Below are 19,667 nucleotides of genomic sequence, written 5' to 3' on the forward strand. Positions count from 1 at the left end.
AAATGAAAATGGAGAGATCACAACAGACAACATAGAAATACGAAGGATCATAAGAGACTATTATCAGCAACTATATGCAAATAAAATGGACAACTTGGAAGAAATGGACAAATTTTTAGAAAAGTACAACTTTCCAAAACTGAACCAGGAAGAAATAGAAAATCTTAACAGACCCATCACAAGCATGGAAATTGAAACTGTAATCAGAAATCTTCCAAGAAACAAAAGCCCAGGACCAGATGGCGTCACAGCCGAATTCTACCAAAAAGTTAGAGAAGAGCTAACACCTATCCTACTCAAACTCTTCCAGAAAATTGCAGAGGAAGGTAAACTTCCAAACTCATTCTATGAGGCCACCATCACCCTAATACCAAAACCTGACAAGATGCCACAATAAAAGAAAACTACAGGCCAATATCACTGATGAACATAAATGCAAAAAATCCTTATCAAAATTCTAGCAAACAGAATCCAACAACATATTAAAAAGATCATACATCATGACCAAGTGGGTTTTATCCCAGGGATGCAAGGATTCTTCAATATCTGCAAATCAATCAATGTAATACACCACCTTAACAAATTTACCATTTTATCTTCTACCTCACTTATCCTATCTTCTGCCTCTGTTATTCTACTGTTGGTTCCCTCCAGAGTGTTTGTGATCTCATTTATTGCATTATTCATTATATATTGACTCTTTTTTATTTCTTCTAGGTCTTTGTTAAACCTTTCTTGCATCTTCTCGATCCTTGTCTCCAGGCTATTTATCTGTAACTCCAATTTGCTTTCAACGTTTTGGATCATTTTCATTATCATTATTGGGAATTCTTTATCAGGTAGATTCCCTATCTTCTCCTCTTTTGTTTGGCTTGGTGGGCATTTTTCATGTTCCTTTACCTGTTGGGTATTTCTCTGCCTTTTCATCTTGTTTATATTGCTGTGTTTGGAGTGGCCTTTCTGTATTCTGGTGGTCTGTGGTTCCTTTTTATTGTGGAGGTTTCTCCCAGTGGGTGGGGTTGGAAGATTGGCTTGTCAAGGTTTCCTGGTTAGGGAAGATTGTGTCGGTGTTCTGGTGCATGGAACTGGATTTCTTCTCTCTGGAGTGCAATGGAGTGTCCAGTAGTGAGTTTTGAGATGGGCCTATGTGATTGGTGTGACTTTGGGCAGCCTGTATGTTGACACTAAGGGCTATGTTGCTGCGTTGCTGAAGAATTTGTGTGGTATGACTTGCTCTGGAACGTATTGGCTCTTGGGTGGTGGTTGGTTCCAGTGTAGGTATGGAGGCTTTTGAATGATCTCTTATTACTTAATGTTCCCTGTAGTCAGGAGCTCTCTGGTGTTCTCACGTTTTGGGCTTAAGTCTCCTGCCTCTGGCTTTCAGTTTTATTCTTCCAGTAGCCTCAAGGCTTCTCCAACTATACAGCACTGATAATAAAACTTCTAGGCTAATGGTGAAAAGATTCTCCACAGTGAGGGACACCCAGAGAGGTTCACAGACCAAGTGGGCTTTATCCCAGGAATGCAAGGATTCTTTAGTATCTGCAAATCAATCAATGTAATATACCACATTAACAAATTGAAAGATAAAAACCATATGATTATCTCAATAGATGCAGAAAAAGCCTGTGACAAAATTCAACATCCATTTATGAGAAAAACTCTCCAGGAAGCAGGAATAGAAGGAACATACCTCAACATAATAAAAGCTATATATGACAAACCCACAGCCAAACATTATCCTCAATGGTGAAAAACTGAAAGCATTTCCCCTAAAGTCAGGAACAAGACAAGGGTGCCCATTCTCACCACTACTATTCAACATAGTTTTGGAAGTTTTGGCCACAGCAATCAGAGCAGAAAAAGAAATAAAAGGAATCCAGATAGGAAAAGAAGAAGGGAAACTCTCATTGTTTGCAAATGACATGATCCTCTACATAGAAAACCCTAAAGACTCTATCAGAAAATTACTAGAGCTAATCAATGAATATAGTAAAGTTGCAGGATATAAAATTAACACACAGAAATCCCTTGCATTCCTATATAGTAACAATGAAAAAACAGAAAGAGAAATTAAGGAAACAATACCATTCACCATTGCAACAAAAAGAATAAAATACTTAGGAGTATATCTACCTAAAGAAACAAAAGACCTATACATAGAAAACTATAAACCATGGATGAAAGCAATCAAAGAGGACACAAATAGATGGAGAAGTATACCGTGTTCATGGACTGGAAGAATCAATATTGTGAAAATGAATATATGACCCAAAGCAATCTATAGAATCAATGCAATCCCTATCAAGCTACCAACGGTATTGTTCATAGAAATAGAACAAATAATTTCACAATTTGTATGGAAATACAAAAAACAAAATACAAAAAACCTCAAATAGCCAAAGCAATCTTGAGAAAGAAGAATGGAACTGGAGGAATTAACCTGCCTGACTTCAGGCTCTACTACAAAGCCACAGTCATCAAGACAGTATGGACTGGCACAGAGACAGAAATATAGATCAATGGAACAAAATAGAAAGCCCAGAGATAAATCCACGCATGTATGGATAGCTTATCTTTGACAAAGGAGGCAAGAATATACAATGGAGAGAAGACAATATCTTTAATAAGTGGTGCTGGGAAAACTGGTCAACCATTTGTAAAAGAATGAAGCTAGAACACTTTCTAACACCCTACACAAAAATAAACTCAAAATGGATTAAAGATCTAAACATAAGACCCAAAACTATAAAACTCCTAGAGGAAAACATAGGCAAATCCGACATAAATCACAGCAGGATCCTCTATGACCCACCTCCCAGAATGTTGGAAATAAAAGCAAAAATAAAGAAATGGGACCTAATTAAAATTAAAAGCTTCTGCACAACAAAGGAAACTATAAGCAAGGTGAAAAAACAGCCTTCAGAATGGGAGAAAATAATAGCAAATGAAGCAACGGACAAAGAATTAACCTCAAAAATATACAAGCAACTCCTGCAACTCATTCCAGAAAAATAAATGACCCAATCAAAAAGTGGGCCAAAGAACTAAACAGACGTTTCTCCAAAGAAGACATACAGATGGCTAACAAACACATGAAAAGATGCTCAACATCACTCATTATCAGAGAAATGCAAATCAAAACCACAATGAGGTACCATTACATGCCAGTCAGGATGGCTGCTATCCAAGAGTCTATAAGCAATAAATGCTGGAGAGGGTGTGGAGAAAAGGGAACCCTCTTACACTGTTGGTGGGAATGCAAACTAGTACAGCCACTATGGAGAACAGTGTGGAGATTCCTTAAAAAACTGGAAATAGAACTGCCATATGACCCAGCAATCCCACTCCTGGGCATACACACCGAGGAAACCAGATCTGAAAGAGACACGTGCACCCCAATGTTCATCGCAGCACTGTTTATAATAGCCAGGACATGGAAGCAACCTAGATGTCCATCAGCAGACGAATGGATAAGGAAGCTGTGGTACATATACACAATGGAATATTACTCAGCCATTAAAAAGAATACATTTGAATCAGTTCTAATGAGGTGGATGAAACTGGAGCCTATCATACAGAGTGAAGTAAGCCAGAAAGAAAAAGTCCAATACAGTATACTAACACATATATATGGAATTTAGAAAGATGGTAACAATAACCCTGTATGTGGGACAGTAAATGAGAAACAGATGTATAGAACAGTCTTTTGGACTCTGTGGGAGAAGGCGAGGGTGGGATGATATGGGAGAATGGCATTGAAACATGTATATTATCATGTGAAACGAATCGCTAGTCCAGGTTGGATGCATGAGACAAGTGCTCAGGGCTGGTGCACTGGGATGACCCTGAGGGATGGGATGGGGAGGGAGGTGGGAGGGGGGTTCAGGATGGGGAACACATGGGGAACACCCATGGTGGATTCATGTCAATGTATAGCAAAACCAATAAAGTAAAAATTAAAAAAAATTTTTTTAAAAAAGCCCTCAATATTTCATCTAAACATTGGGATATCTGGTTTCTTTGAAAACCAGGGGGTCTGGGAAGCCAAGCCTGCATCCCTGCATGGCAGTGATGGGCTGAAGCTGAGAGTTTTAGACAGGATAGAAGATATCTAGTTTGCCCCAGTCCTCACTGTTCACAGTAGCCTGTCTCCATTGGTGTAGAGTCTAGACACTAATTATATAGTCATTTAAATACATATATTTGTAATGATAAACTGAGGTGAAGAAACAGGACAGGTTTATACAAAATACATAGTAAAGGGGCCTGACTAGCCTAGGGGCCAGATATTGTCTCTCTGGGAAGTGATGCTGGAGTTGAGGTGTCAAAGAGGAATAGGAGTCACTGAGCCAAAGGGTATGTGTGTGAGCATTTGTACAAATTGTAGAAATGAGAGGAGGGAACCCCTTGGATCTGCTTAATCCTCTGGTTCCTGACCCAGCTTCTCACCTTGACCCTGCTACTGTCCTCAGTCCCCTGGGAGAACATGTGGAGCAAGGCAGTGAAAAAGAGAGTAATGGACCTTGGCCACATGGGATCTTTGGTCTCTCAGCCTTGGACCAGTCCCTTGTCATCCCTGACCCTCAGTTTCCTTGTCTGGAAAATGGTGACACATTTCCTGGTCCTTCCCGCTTCTTCATGGGCTCTTATGAGCATCAGAGGGATTGTGAATGCATTTTAAAGCTTTAGGTGGTTAATGTGATGTAATGTGAATTTTGTTAAGCTTGATGTAGTTTTTCAAAATTATGAGATTGTTAAAAGGATAGAAAAGAGACTCATGATCACAGGTGTGTGTGATGTGGGGAGGGGTGGAATGCAAACTCCACACACTGGGCCGTCCAGTTGAAGGGAACTGGAGTGCTGTTTGTATTGTTCTGGCAACTTTTCTGGTAGATCTGAAATTATTTCAAAATACATTATTTAACAAAGTTGGTTAAGAATGGTATTTTAACAAGGTATAAAATGTGAATTCTGGTTCTGGGATTCTGGTGACAGGCAGGGAAACAAAGACTCAGGTTCTATGCCAGAGATAAACCTCCAAGATGAGACAGAACCATTTCAACTGTAACATAATTTCAACTTTCCTTTTTTGATTAATGCACTAAAGGGGCCACTAAGGGAGGTAAGTAATTTGATGTTTTCAAAATGGGATCAGGCCAAGGAGCTGTCTTCTGTGGACCCAATAATGGCAGGAGGATTGGAAGGAGACTGCAGAGCAACTGCTGCAATGTTAGTGTGCACAAGAATCCCTGGGGGCTCTTGTTAAAATGCAGTTCTGCTTTGGAAGGTCTGGGCAGGACCTGGGCATCTGCATTGCTAATAAGTTCCCTGGTGAGCCAGTGGTGTTGCTTAGAGGGCCACACTGGCAGCTCAAGGGCTGGCAACTAGAACAGCATAAAGGGAGGAGAGAGCTCACCTAGTCCTGGCTGTTTGCTACATAGTTTCAGCTTGGGTCTCTCAAGGTTGCAAAGCTATTTCTGAATCTTTGACCTACAGGAAGCATGTGGGACAGAGCATGTTTAGTGCAGTTCTGACCTGCTCTGTTTTGGTGCTAATTTGTTATGCAGCAATGGATAGCTCATACAGGAAGGTATAGTGTTGCTCCCATATTCAAGGCGAAGGACTCTGAGGCTCAGTAGGTGACTCAATGAAGGTCGCACAGCCTCTAAGTGGCACAGCTGGACCTGGAACTCAAGCCATGGGATGAATGTGGAGTCTGACTCTGACCCCTGCATCCTTTTGAGGGCCCCCCTCCCATGCGCACAGTGGACCCACCTTGTTCACAGTGCTCCCCACTGAAGCCGGGCTGGCACAGACAGTAGGGCTCCCCTCGATCTGAGATGTGGCACTGTCCCTGGTGACATTTGAAGGTTGAGCAGGCGCTGTTGGAGTCATTCTTTTGGTCACACAAGGCCCCTCCATAGCCTTCGGTGCACCTGCACACGTAGGAGGTTCCAGATGCCACACACTTCCCCTGGATGCAGCTGGGGGCAGAGGTAAGGATGAGAGGGGAACCAGGCAGGCAGAGCAGCTGCAGGCTTCCTCTGTCCACCCCGGCCACTCCCAGGCTCGGACCAGGGGACTTGGAGCTGTGGGGTCCTAGGCCTGCTCCATCATATGGTCTGCCCTCTGCCAGCCCAGTGGCCCAGTATCAATTAGCTGGAGGCTCGTGAGTATCACCCAAAGACCACTGTCAGCTGTGAGTGCAACAAGGCTGGCTTATTTACTGTTTTATACCCAGACATCAGAGCCCACCAATCTTAGTGGCAAGTCATTGCTCAGAGAAACCTAAGCAGTCTCCAACCAGTTTAACTGTTCTGCCATCTTAATTATTAACATGACTATTATTACTACCACTACCACCAGCTACCACCTGCTCTATGTCAAGCATTAGAGTACATACTTTATGCCCAACATCAGTCTTATTTTCTACCATCGCCTCTCCTCTGCAGACCTGCACAGTAGACAGTCTTATCTGCATCTCACAGAGGACAAAGTGATGCCACAGCCTGGATTCTTAATCATGCTGCAGCGTTCTCCCTACTGGGATGACATTCAGAGCCAGGGTTCATTGTGGACATATTCACTGTAGAGTCAAACATGCACACACACTTCAGAGCGACCCAGGAGACTCTGCCCCTTTCCAGCTGTCCTTCACTTCCGATTCACAATATCATGTCCCAGCTTGCTCAGCCATGCCAGTTACCAGGCACATTGTAGGCCCTCAGTATTTGAATGCATAATGAACGCCAGAGCTATGCCATGATTTATCTGTATGTGGCTATACACCCCTGGTGCCTGCATGGGGGGCACTGCTGAGTGGGGAGCCGAGTTGGGGTTAAAATGCACCCACCTGCCATGGCACATGTGGGCCGGTGCCCCATTCCACTTGTCTTGGAGGCATGTGGGGGCTACTGCAACTCTAGGCGGGCTCTGACAGTCATTTGACCAGTACATTTCAGCCAGGCCCTTGCACACTGATGTCCCTTCTGAGCAATACCTGCTGTTTGTGCAAGTTCCTGACCTTCTAAGCTGCCTCCCCACAGGTCCTGCCTACAGTCTGACTGCAGTCCTTCCAGCTTCCATCTGTGCCCACGTCATGCCGGGACGGGGGTGACGGGGGGTGGGGAGGGCGCAGAACACAGACCTGTGGCCGAGGCAGGGGTCGCGGGCCTCCTGGTCGCACAGCGGGCCAGTCCAGCCCGGGTGGCACTCACACACCACGCTGTCCTTCTCCACGGCTCGGCACAGGCCGTGCCTGCACACGCTGCAGGATTTGCAGCCCGGCGAGACACCCAGGGCCTGTGGGGGGAGGGCCTTGAAGTCCTGGAGCTCATTGTTGATGCGCACCTCATGGATGCAGCCGTGGAAACCGCCCAGTGGCCGGTCCATGCCCTGGCGCAAGGCTGAGAGGCCGGTGGAGGTGGGGATGCCTGCGGGAGGGGCACCAGACCGCAACCTGAAGACCCGCCCCTGCCCCCCCTGCTCGCCCACATCCCAGCCCTCGGAGGTGGACTCCTGGGGAGAAGTCTTGGGAATCTCAGTGCTGAACAGCTTGCTCTGGTCCTTTCTGGTTTTTTTTCTACATAACCCTTTGAGAACTACCAGCGCAAGGCTGTGCTTCAGGCCTAGGCTCTGCCAGGCTGGTCGCTCCTTCTCTCTTTGGCCTTTGAATGCCCTTAATCTTCAACATGCTCCTCCATACAAATCAGCTGAGCCTCAAAGCATCAGAGGAGGTGGCAGAGCCAAGGCAAGCCTGCATGTTGGAGGGCCTGCACCCTGTCTGCATCTCCTCCCTCCCCATTTCATCCTCACCTTCCCCCAGCCCCCTGAACAACTTGTAGTTTCTCAGGAGGAGCCCTGCCTTCTCTCCTTTTCTCTTCTCTTCCCCATGACCTGGCTAACTGTTCACCCTTTAGGAAGCATCTTGGCCATCACTGCCTCCAGGAAGCCTCCCTTGGTTGGCTTTGGCAGTGGGTGTTGAGATGAGAGCTGTGAGCCCCACCAGTGGGCCTGGGTGTGGGTATGAGAGTACAAGGAACAGGTGGAAGGAGATGGGGTTTACCTCCAAGGTAGAGGGGACTGTTGATGCTCACTGCTGGCTGCTTCTGGAGCTTTCCCAGGCTTTTGGGGGCTCCTTTGTCCACCACCAGGTTCAGGCTCTGGTTTAGCATCACTAGCTCCACGCTGTGAAACTGCCCATCATTCACAGTCTCCACGCTGGGCAGGAGAGAAGGAAGGGGGAGAGACAGAAGGTTTGCTGAATGCCTTCCACAGCCTGTACCATGTATGAACTTGACTGGGATTCCTTGCGTTTTATCTGGGAGTAATTCCAAACAACATAAATCACAAAAATAAAAAGAGTACATAGAATTCTTATTACCTGTTACACCTATAGCTTCTCCAGTTATTCATTTCATCTGTCTTATCTCTCTACATAGATATACCTCAGAGATAATGCAGGTTCTGTTCCAGATCACCTCAGTAAAGTGAGTCACTTTTCTAGTTTCCCAGTGCATATAAAAGTTATGTTTATTAAATACTCTATTAAGTGCCAATAGCATTTTGTCGAAAATGCAATGTACATACCCTAAAAATACTTTAATGCCAAAAAATTGCTGTCACTCGAACCTTCAGGGAGTCAATTTTTGCAGTAACAACATCAAACATCACTGGTCACCATAACAAATACAAAAGTCAAAAAGTTTGAATATTGTTAGAATCACCAAAATATGACACACAGGCATGAAGTGAGCAACTGCTGGAAAAATGGCACCAATAGACTCACTCAACACAGGGCTGCCACAAACTTTCAATTTGTAAACAATATAATATTTGTGAAGCACAAGAGAGCAAAGTGCAACAAAATGAGGGATGCCTTTAAGGGTATTCAATCAGTTATCAAAAACTTCCCAACGAACAGAAGTCTAGGACTAGACGGCTTCATGAATGAATTCTACCGAACAAATTAATTTTACTTTTTTTCTACCAAACATTTAAAGAAGACTTAATAACAATCCTTCTCAAACTCTTCCAAAAACAGAATAGGAACAAACTTCCAAGCTCTTTTTATAAGGTCCTCATCACCCTGATACTGAAAAACAGGAATACCATAAAAAATGAAAATTACAGGCCAATATCCCTGATGAAAACAGATGTAAACATTCTTAATAAAATATTAGCAAACCTAACTCAACAGTACATTAAAAGGATCAGACACCATGATCAAGTGGATTAATCAGTGTGATATACCACATTAACAAAGGATCAAAATCATATAATCATCTCAATAAATGCAGAAAAAGAATTTGACAAAATTCAACCATCTATTTATGATAAAAACCCTCAACAAAGTGGGTGTAGAGGGAACATTCCTCAACATAACAAAGGCCACATATGGCAAACTCACGACTAACATACTCAGTAGTGAAAAGTGGAAAGTTTTTCCTTTAAAATTGGAAACAAAACAAGGATGTCCACTCTCACCACTTAGAGTCAACATAGTATTGGAAGTCCCAGCCTGAGCAACTAAGAAAGAAATAAAAAAGGTATGAAAAAATGTGAAAGTGAAAGTCACATAGTCTGTCCAACTCTTGGCGATCCCATGGACTGTAGCCTGCTCAGCTTCTCTGTCCATGAAATTCTCCAGGCAAGAGTCCTGGAGTGAGTTGCCATTTCCTTCTCCAGGGGATCTTCCTGACCCAGGGATCGAACCCAGGTCTCCTGCATTGCAGGAGATTCTTTACCAACTGAGCCACTAGGGAAGCCCCAAAAGGTATACATATCACAAAGTAAGAAGTAGAACTGTCACTACTTGCAGATGACATGATATATACAGAAAAATATAAAGTTTCCACTGAAAAACTGTCAGAACTAGCAAATTCAGTGAAGCTGCTAGACATAAAATTATAAACATCAGTCACATTACTCCACTTACATCAATGGACAGATCACCCAGACAGAAAATAGGGAAACACAGGCCTTAAATGACACATTTAGACTAGATAGACTTAATTCATACCTATAGAGAGTTCCATCCAAAAGCAGAACAACACACATTCTTCTCAAGTGCACATGGAACATTCTCCAGGATAGATCACATGCTGGGTCACAAAGCAAGCTTTGGTAAATTTAAGAAAACTGAAATCATATCAAGCGTCTTTTCTGATCACAACACAGTGAGATTAGAAATCAACTGTAAGGAAAAACTGCAAAAAGCCCCACAAATACATGAAGGCTAAATAATACGCTACTAAACAACCAATGGATCACTGAAGAAATCAAAGAGGAAATAAAAAATGCTTAAAGACAAATGAAAATGAAAGCATGACTATCCAAAACCTCTGAGATGCAGCAAAAGCAATTTTGCTTTTATAGGGACATTTACAGCAATACAAGCCTACCTCAGGAAACAAGAAAAATCTCAAACAACCTAACCTTATACCTAAAGCAACTAGAGAAAGAAGAACAAACAAAATCCAAGCTTAATAGAAGGAAAAAAATCAAAGAGCAGAACAAAAAAAAAAAAAAAAAAAAAAAGAAAGAAAGAAAAGAAAATACAAAAGATCAATGAAACTAAAAGCTGGTCTTTGAAAAGATAAACAAAATTGATAAACCTTGAGGAAAACTCATCAAGAAAAAGAGGGATAGGGCCTAAATCAATAAAATCAGAAATGTAAAAGAACTTAAAATCAACACTGCAGAAATACAAAACACCATAAAAGACTACTACAGGCAACTGTATGCCAATAAATGGACAACCTAGAAGAAATGGACAAAAGCTTAGAAATGACAATCTTCCAAGACTGAACAAGGAAGAAATAGAAGATGTGAACATACCAGTTATAAATACTTAAATTGTATCTGTGATTAAAAGACTCCCAATAGTGACTTGCCTGGTGGTCCAGCAGTTAAAAATCTGCCTCCCAATGCAGGCGACATGGGTTTGATCCCTGATCAGGGAACTAAGATCCCACATTCTGCTAACTAAACCCATGCACCACAACTACTGAAGTCCACATGCCTAGAACCTGTGTTCTGCAATAAGAGAAGCCACTGCAATGAGAAGCTTGCACACTGCAATGAAGAGTAGCCCCCACTCTCTACAACCCATGTAGCCAAAACCCATGCAGCCAAAAACAAGTTTTTTTTTAAAAAACTCCCAACATACAAAAGTCCAGGACCAGATGGCTTCATAGAATTCCATCAAACATTTAGAGAAGAGCTAACACCTATCCTTCTGAAACTATTCTAAAAACTTGCAGAGGAAGGAGCACTTGCAGACTCATTTTGTGAAGCCACTATCACCCCAATACCAAAACCAGACAAAGATATCACAAAAAATAAAATCGCAGGCCAGATCACTGATGAGCATAGACACAAAAATTTTTCAACAAAATAGTAGCAAACCAAATCCAATAATACCTTAAAAGGATCATATACTATGATCAAGTGGGATTTATTCCAGGGATGCCAGGATTAGCAACCTAGATGTCCACTGACAGATGAATGGGTAAAGAATATGTGGTACATATAAACAATGAACTATTACTTAGCCATACAGAGGAACAAAATTGGGTCACTTGTAATGATGTGGATGGACCCAGAGTCTGTCATACAGAGTGAATAAGTCAGAAAGAGAAAAATATCATATATTAACGCATATATATAGAATCTTGCAAAATGGTACAGATGAACCTATCTGCAGGGCAGGAATAGAGATGCAGATGTAGAAAACGGATAGGTGGACATGGGGATTAGAGGAGGGTGGGATGAACTGGGCGAGCAGTACTGACACATACACACTACACCGTGTAAAATGGGTGGCTGGTGGGAAGCCTCCGCACAGCACAGGGAGCTCAGCCTGCGGCTCCGCGATGCCTCAGCGGGGCGGGCTGGGGGTGGGCGGGAGAGAGGCTCACGAGGGAGGGGGCGGTTCGCCTCACTGTACAGCAGAAACTAACACAGCACTGTAGAGCAATTACACTCCAAAAAAAGATCTGAACAAAAGATATACAGATGGCCAACTGGCACGTGAAAAGATGCCCAACATCACTAATTATTAGAGAAGTGCAAATCAAAACTACAGGGAGGTATCATGTCACACTGGCCAGAATGGCCGTCATCAAAAAGTCTACAAATAATAAATCTGGAGAGGGTCTGGAGAAAAGGGGACCCTCACACACCGCCAGTGGGAATGTAAATTGATACAGCTATCATGGAGAACAGTATGGTAGCTCCATAAAAACTAGAAGTAGGGTTACCATGTGACATTGCAACCCCACTCCTGGGCACATATCCAGAGAAAATCATACTTCAAAAAGATGTGCACCCCAATGTTCACTGCAGCACTATTCACAACAGCCAAGACATGAAACAACCTAAATGCCCATCAATAGATGAGTAGAGAAAGAGGATGGGGTACATACATACTACAATACAATACTTCTCAGCCATAAGAAAATGAAGTAATGCCATTTGCAGCAACATTTACGGACCTAGAGATTATCACACGAAGTGAAGTAAATCAGAGAAAGCCAAATATCATATGATATCACTCATATGTAGGAGCTACAAAATAATACAAATGAACTTATTTACAAAACAGAAATAGAGTCACAGACATGGAAAGCCAACTTACAGTTACCAAAGGCGAAAGGTGGAGGGAGGGATAAATTAGGAGTTTGAGATTAACATAAACACATTACTATATATAAAATAAATAAACAACAAGGACCTACTGGATAGCATAGGGAGTTATACTCAGCCTTTTGTAATAACCTACATGGGACAAGAATCTGAAAGAGAATATATATGTAAATACTTTGCTGTACACCAGAAACATAACACTGTAAACTATATTCAACTATACTTCAGTAAAAAAGCAAAAAGAATCAGTTTCATTTCTATACACTAACAATTTCTATCAGAGAAATTAAGAAGGGGAGGAATAAGGATTGGGACTGACATGTAAATACTACTACACATGAAATAGATAACTAATAAGGATCCACTGTACAGCGTGGGGAATTCTACACAGTACTCTGTAATGACCTATATGGGAATAGAATCCAAGAAAGAGTGGACGTGTCTATAACTGACTCACACTGTTGCACAGCAGAAACTAACGTAACATTGTAAGTCAACTATATGCCAATAAAAATTAATCTAAAAAAGAAAGAGAAAAAAGAAAACAATCCCATTTACACTGCGCCAAAAAGAACAAAATACCTAGGAAAAAAATAGTTAAGGAGGTAAAACACCTGTGCACTCAAAACTGAGACACTGATGAAAGAAAGTGAAGAAGACAAAAATAAACAGAAAGATGTGCAGTGCTCAGGGACTGGAAGGATTAATATTGTTAACATGTCCATACTACCCAAAGTAATCTGCAGATACAGTGCAATCTCTACCAAAATTCCAATGGCATTTTTCACAGAAATAGAATAGTCATCAAATTTATGTGATACCATAAAGGACTGTGAATAGCCAAGCAATCTTGAGAAAGAAAAAGCTGGAACCATCACTCTTCCTGATTTGAAACTGTATTACAAAACCACAGTAATCAAAATAGTAAGATATTGGCATAAAAACAGATCAATACTGGCATAAAAACACATCAATAAATGGAACTGAGAGGGTAACAGGCAGGAAGGCCAGGGGTCTCCAAATGGAGGAAATAGGCTGCAAGTGTCAGACATTTTGTTCTCTCTTAAGCGGCAGGAGGAAACAAACTAGTGATTTTTTTTCCCTTCTCTATACAAATCTAAAAAGAGGCTTCTCTTAAAATACTGTGTTGCCATAATGACACCTGATTCCACCTGAACTTAACTCTTCTCAAATCTTGAGTTAACCAATGCATTTTTCTTATGGAAATGTTTGTCTGAAGCCACCTCATGCGAAGAGTTGACTCACTGGAAAAGACCCTAATCTGGGAGGGATTGGGGGCAGGAAGAGAAGGGGACGACAGAGGATGAGATGGCTGGATGGCATCACCGAATCGATGGGCATGAGTTTGAGTGGACTCCGGGGGTTTGTGATGGACAGGGAGGCCTGGCGTGCTGCGATTCATGGGGTCGCAAAGAGTCGGATGCAACTGAGCGACTGAACTGAACTGAACTGATGTTAATGTACCACGCATTTACCCCAGACTCTGTCTTGAAGTCAGTTCCACCTAATGGCTCAGAACCACTTGACAAACCAGTATGTTATACTCAGTACATTGTTCCCCTAATCTATGTAAATGAAACTATTTGTATGGTAATCTGCCTTTCTACAAGATTCAAGTCAATCATTTTATGGCCCAGGATGATTCTTCTGGTGCCAAGATTATCCCAAAATACATCTTATGGATGAGGGGCCTGGTGCCATTCTCTGAGTTTTAAGATATTCCTCTTTTTCATTAACAGACTGCTAGTAGCTATATGAAGTGAAGTCGCTCAGTCGTGTCTGACTCTTTGCGACCCCATGGACTGTAGCCTACCACGCTCCTCCGTCCATGGGATTTTCCAGGCAGGAGTACTGCAGTGGGTTGCCATTTCCTTCTCCAGAGGATCTTCCCGACCCAGGGATTGAGCCCGGGTCTCCCACATTATAAGCAGATGCTTCACTGTCTGAGCCACCAGGCAAGTCCTATAGTGGCTATGTAACATCGAGCTAAAAACTAGCAGGCGGGTACTCTTTCTGCCCCCTTCTGATGTCTAGGTCAGAAGCTTTCTCCATCTCCTTTATACTTTAATAAAACTGTTACACAAAAGCTCTGAGCGATCAAACCTCGTCTCTGGCCCCAGATTGAATTCTTCCCCTCCGGAGGCCAAGAATCCCAGTGTCTTTTTGTGGTTCAGCAACAACCTTTCAGAACTAAATGGAAAGTCCAGAAATAAACTCATGCACATGTGGTCAGTGAATTTCCAAAAGAGGAACCAAGAATATAAAATGGGGAAAGGATAGTCTCTTTGACAAATGGTGCTAAGAAAAGCAGGCAGTCACATACAAAGGTATGAAACCGCACACTATCTTATACCATGCCCCAAAATTAGCTCAAAATGGATTAAAGACTTGAACATAAAACCTGAAACGTAAAACCCCTAGAAGAGCACGAAGGCGGTGATCTCCTTGACATCATCTTGGTGATGATTCTTTGGATTTGACACCAAGAGCACAAGAAACAAAAAATAAATGAGACTACATCAAGTTGAAAAGCTTCTGGGCAGCAAAGGAAATCATCAACAAAATGAAAAGGCAACCTACTGAAACGGGAGAAAATATTTGTAAATCATACATCTGATAAGGGGTTAATATCTAAAATATATAAAGAACACATACATCTCAATAGCAAAAGCCCAAACAATCTGATTTTAAAATGGGCAGGAAATTTGAATAAACAGTTTCCCAAAGAATTCATACAGATGTCCAACAGGTACATGAAAAGGTGTTCAGCATCACTAATTGTTCGGGAAATGTAAACAACCACCACAACAATATGTCGTCTCACACATGTTAGAATGGCTAGTATAAAAAAGACAGATAACAAGTGCTTATGTGGAGTAAGCGGAACTCTTGTGCATTATTAGAATATAAATTGGTGCAGCCACTATGGAAAACAATATAAAGGTTCCTTAAATAGTTACAACTACCATATGATCCAGTAGGTCTACTTTGAGATATTTATCTGAAAGAAAAAAAATTCTTGTGAACTATCTATGCTCTCACATCCACTGCAACATTATTTACAGTAGCCAAGACACGGAAGCAACCTAAAATGCCTATCGATGGATGAATGGATAAATGTGATATATATATGTACAGTGTAATATTATTCAGCCATGAGAAAGAAGGTCATGCACTTACTGTATAGCACATGGAACTCTGCCCTATGTTATGTGGCAGCCTGGATGGGAGGGGAGTTTGGAGGAAAGTAGATACATGTATATGTATGGCTCAGCTCCTTCGCTATTCACCTGAAATTATCACAACATTGTTAATTGTCTATACCCTCAATACTTCCCATGTGGCTCAGCTGGTAAAGAATCTGCCTGCAATGTGGGAGACCTGGGTTCGATCCCTGGGTTGGGAAGATCTCCTGGAGAAGGGAAAGGCTACCCAATCCAGTATTCTGGTTTGGAGAATTCCATGGACTGTATAGTCATATGGGGTCGCAAAGAGTCGGACATGACTGAGTGACTTTCACTTTCATTTCCCAATACAAAATAAAAAGTAAAAAAAAGAAAGTCATCCAATACAACCTAACTTATATGTGGAATCTAAAACAAAGCAAAATGAAAAAAACTTGAGCTTGCAGATCCAGAGAGAAGTCTGGTTGTTATCAGGGGTAGGGAATGGGTGGGTGACCTACAGAAGTGGGTCAGGAGATACAAACGTCCAGTTACAAGCTAAGTAAGTCCTGGGGGTGCTATGTACAGCATGGTGACTATGGTTAATAATATTCTATTTTTAAAGTTGCCAAGAGAGTAAGTCTTAAAATATCTCATCATAAAGTTAAAAGAATTATAACTAGGTATGGTGATGAATCTTAACTAGTTAAGATTGTAGTGATCATTTTGCAATATATACGAATATCAAATCATTATGTTGTACACTTGAAACAATATAATGTTATATGTTATATATAACATATATGTGATGTTACTACCTCAATTAAAGTAAGGATTCACTCCAAATCAAAACCTCCCATAACCTTGTCTGTGCCAGCAGGTGCTCATCGGTTAACAAGCAACCTTTTCCCTGCACATCCTAACCACGGTCTCCTGGAAATAATGCCTGAAGCTGGTGGTTTTCAAACAGAGGGTCCCTGAAGGTCTGGGATGGGCAGTGCCGCAGGTTCTGATTTTTTGGCACCACCTTGTGAATCACAATGGTTCCATTTCTACTTCTTTTTTTTAAATCGTGGACTTTGAAGTAAAACACAGATGGGAAAAATGGCTCTGCTGCTACAAAAGAAGAGAAAAAAATTGGAAAAACAAAACCAAACCCCAAACAACCGGTTGTGAATTCTAAAAGAGATAATCCTACTATGGTTCCAAGGCGCAGTAAGTAGTTTCCTGGTAATATATTTAGGAATTTCAGAGGCGAAAGGGGCTCTGACAGTCTTCCTCATTATCCACTAAGCCCAACGAAACAGCTCAGAGTGGGGTTCTCTCCTTTTAATAACAGTTGTTGCAGGGGAGGGGGTGGAAGAGGAGAGCGCTTGTGTTGAGTCGTTAACTATGCAAGTGCTTGTTTCATTTAACCCTAACAGTTGTACATGGGATGTACAATTTTTCCCCATTTTATAAGTGAGACCTAAGGCTCAGAGATCGAAAGTGTCCAGATTGAAATCTTAAATTGTGGGTGGTGGAAGCAGGACTCAAATCCAAGCTCCCAAGGCACAGGACCATACACCACAGTGGGTGAATGGTCATCCCTCTTCTGTGCTGGAAGCATGCACCTGGACGCTGAGGCATGACCACTAGGTGGCGACAGAGCCCCACAAAGAGCTCCTGGGACTCCAGCTAGGCAGCAGCCTGAGACCTGAGCCTGCGCGTAGCAACACCAGGCCCCCAGACCATCAGAGCAGGACCACACGCTGTCTCTTGGCCCACTTCTCTCCCTAGCATGTTGGAGACGGGGTTCTGACAGGAGGCTGGCCTGGCTTCGAGTCCCAACTCTGCCATTTCCTGGCCTCTGGGCCAAGGCTTCATCTGAGCATCAAGGTTCTCACCTCTAAAACAGGAGTGATGACGCTCGCCTGGGGCCTGCAGTGAGGACTGGATAAGACAAAGAGTTAGCAGTGGATGGGTTTGTGGTGATTAAGACCAGAGGGAGCATGCACTGGTCACCAAAGAGGGATCTCAGGGGCTGTTTTAAAATGGTCACCCTATAAACTTTGAATTCCCGTGGAAACCCTGAATTGCTAGCTTCTTTTGAGACTCTGCCTCCCCACACAGCTGCATCTATTGGCACTGTACCCTCCAGGCTACCACGGTCTCCAACACTTCCTGCTGGGACCCACTTCCCTCAAGTCTGTCACCTTACTAGGTCCCTTGGACCTTGCATGCAGGTGAGTTTGCTCCTCAGACAAGTCTTAGAACAGAGGAATAGTGCAGTCTGCTCCATTCTGGGGCAGGGAGGACTTGCGTGGGTTTTTGTGGATTGGGTATTGTGTATCTGGGCCTGGAACAGAATCTCACTACTTGCAACTTCAGCTGGGAACCTGCATGGAACCCAGCTGCTCCAGGCCTGTACTTCCCTAATGGGGTCTGCAGGCTGCCCCCTCCCTGATCAGATCAGCTGTGGTTTGCCTTTCTGTGAGGAAGCCGGAGGAGCCATGGCAACCCACTCCTGCATTCTTGCCTGGAGAATCCCCATGGTCAGAGGAGCCTGGTGGGCTGCAGTCCATGGGGTTGCAAAGAGTCGGGACGGGACTGAAGCAACTTAATGCGCCCTGGCTCTGAAGTTCTCAAGCTCACTGCTGTGACTCGGGGGAGGAGAGCTTTCTGAGGCTGGGATGGCTTCCTGGTTACATCGGCTGCTGTTCAGCTCCTCCCAGCCTGGCTTCCATGCACATGGATGGGGTCTCCCCTTCCCCAGAGTCTCCTCATTTCTCAGCCTGTGGAAACATTCATCAGCCATAGCTCATGTCTCAGCTCAGACATCACCTCCTCCTCCAGGGAGCCTTCCCTGGTTCTCTAAGCAGAATCAACTGTCTGTTCCTTCTTCATTGTCCCTACAGCAGGCACTGGCGTCTCCTGAGAGACTTCGTTTATCCTGCTGCTGCAAAACTTGCTTATTTATACATCTGCCTTCCTCCCTGGACTGTGTTCTTCTGAACACTGTGGCTCCAACCCTTAGCACAGGACCAAGGCAAGGTGCTGTAAGCTGCTTTTGGCAGGAAAGAGCTCCCTGCAGAAGGCTCTTGTGTCTTTTCACTAACCTTAATTCAGGCACCCCCACGCTCAACTCATCTCTACTCAGATCTTTGGATTGCACAATACTTTGCCTAATCTGTTAGTTCTTTCTATAGATCAAAGTAGAACAAACAAAATAAGTAATTAACAGATGACCATATCTATTCCCCAGCTTCCCCTTCAGTCATCTCACAGACAAACTCTGTGAGCAAGACAGCATCTAAAGGAGACTCACAGGAAGTCGACAGGTCTGCACAGGGGGGAGACAGTGACGACTCTGACCCCCTGTCTCAGTGGTTAACTCAGATTTCTTCTCTTTCCTCTTTAAAAGCTTTCATGGCAGCACAGAATCTTTGGAGGTGGTTTCTGGGGGACACTGGGTCCACCATCTCCCCAGATTGCCAGCATTCTGATTAAAAGCAACTTCCCTTTCAATCAACATTTGCCTTTCTCTTGAGTTGAATCAGTCAGACCTGACTCAGTAACAGTGCCTGAGAGATGTTCCTGAGTGAATGAAAGCATGCACTATTGGGGCAAAACCAGGCTTACCTAGAGAAAAGTATTTGGAAGCAAAACCACTTATGTTTTGGCCACACCTCATGGCATATGGGATCTTAGATCCCCGACCAGGGATCAAACCTATGTCCCTTACACGGGAAGCATGGAGTCTTAACCACTGGACTGCTGGGAAAGTTCCAACAAAACCATTTTTAATACGAGATTCTTAGAGACTTGGGCCTTTAGGATTGGGGGTTGAAG

At 43.0% G+C, this 19,667-nt stretch overlaps 1 protein-coding gene across 2 annotated transcripts in view; it reads right to left on the reverse strand.

Annotated features, from left to right (window-relative positions):
- SLIT3 (slit guidance ligand 3) overlaps positions 1-19,667 on the reverse strand; it is a 717,262-nt gene that overhangs the window by 6,305 nt on the left and 691,290 nt on the right. For both annotated transcript variants that reach the window (XM_043488926.1, XM_043488927.1), the window contains 3 exons: positions 8,069-8,223; positions 7,151-7,436; positions 5,779-5,987 (listed from right to left, as the gene is read on the reverse strand). In XM_043488926.1, the coding sequence (XP_043344861.1) occupies positions 5,779-5,987; positions 7,151-7,436; positions 8,069-8,223 (650 nt within the window). The remainder of the gene's footprint in view (positions 1-5,778; positions 5,988-7,150; positions 7,437-8,068; positions 8,224-19,667) is intronic.

This window comes from Cervus canadensis, chromosome 16 (genome assembly GCF_019320065.1).
Source record: "Cervus canadensis isolate Bull #8, Minnesota chromosome 16, ASM1932006v1, whole genome shotgun sequence".
In the NCBI taxonomy this organism is placed as follows: domain Eukaryota; kingdom Metazoa; phylum Chordata; class Mammalia; order Artiodactyla; family Cervidae; genus Cervus; species Cervus canadensis.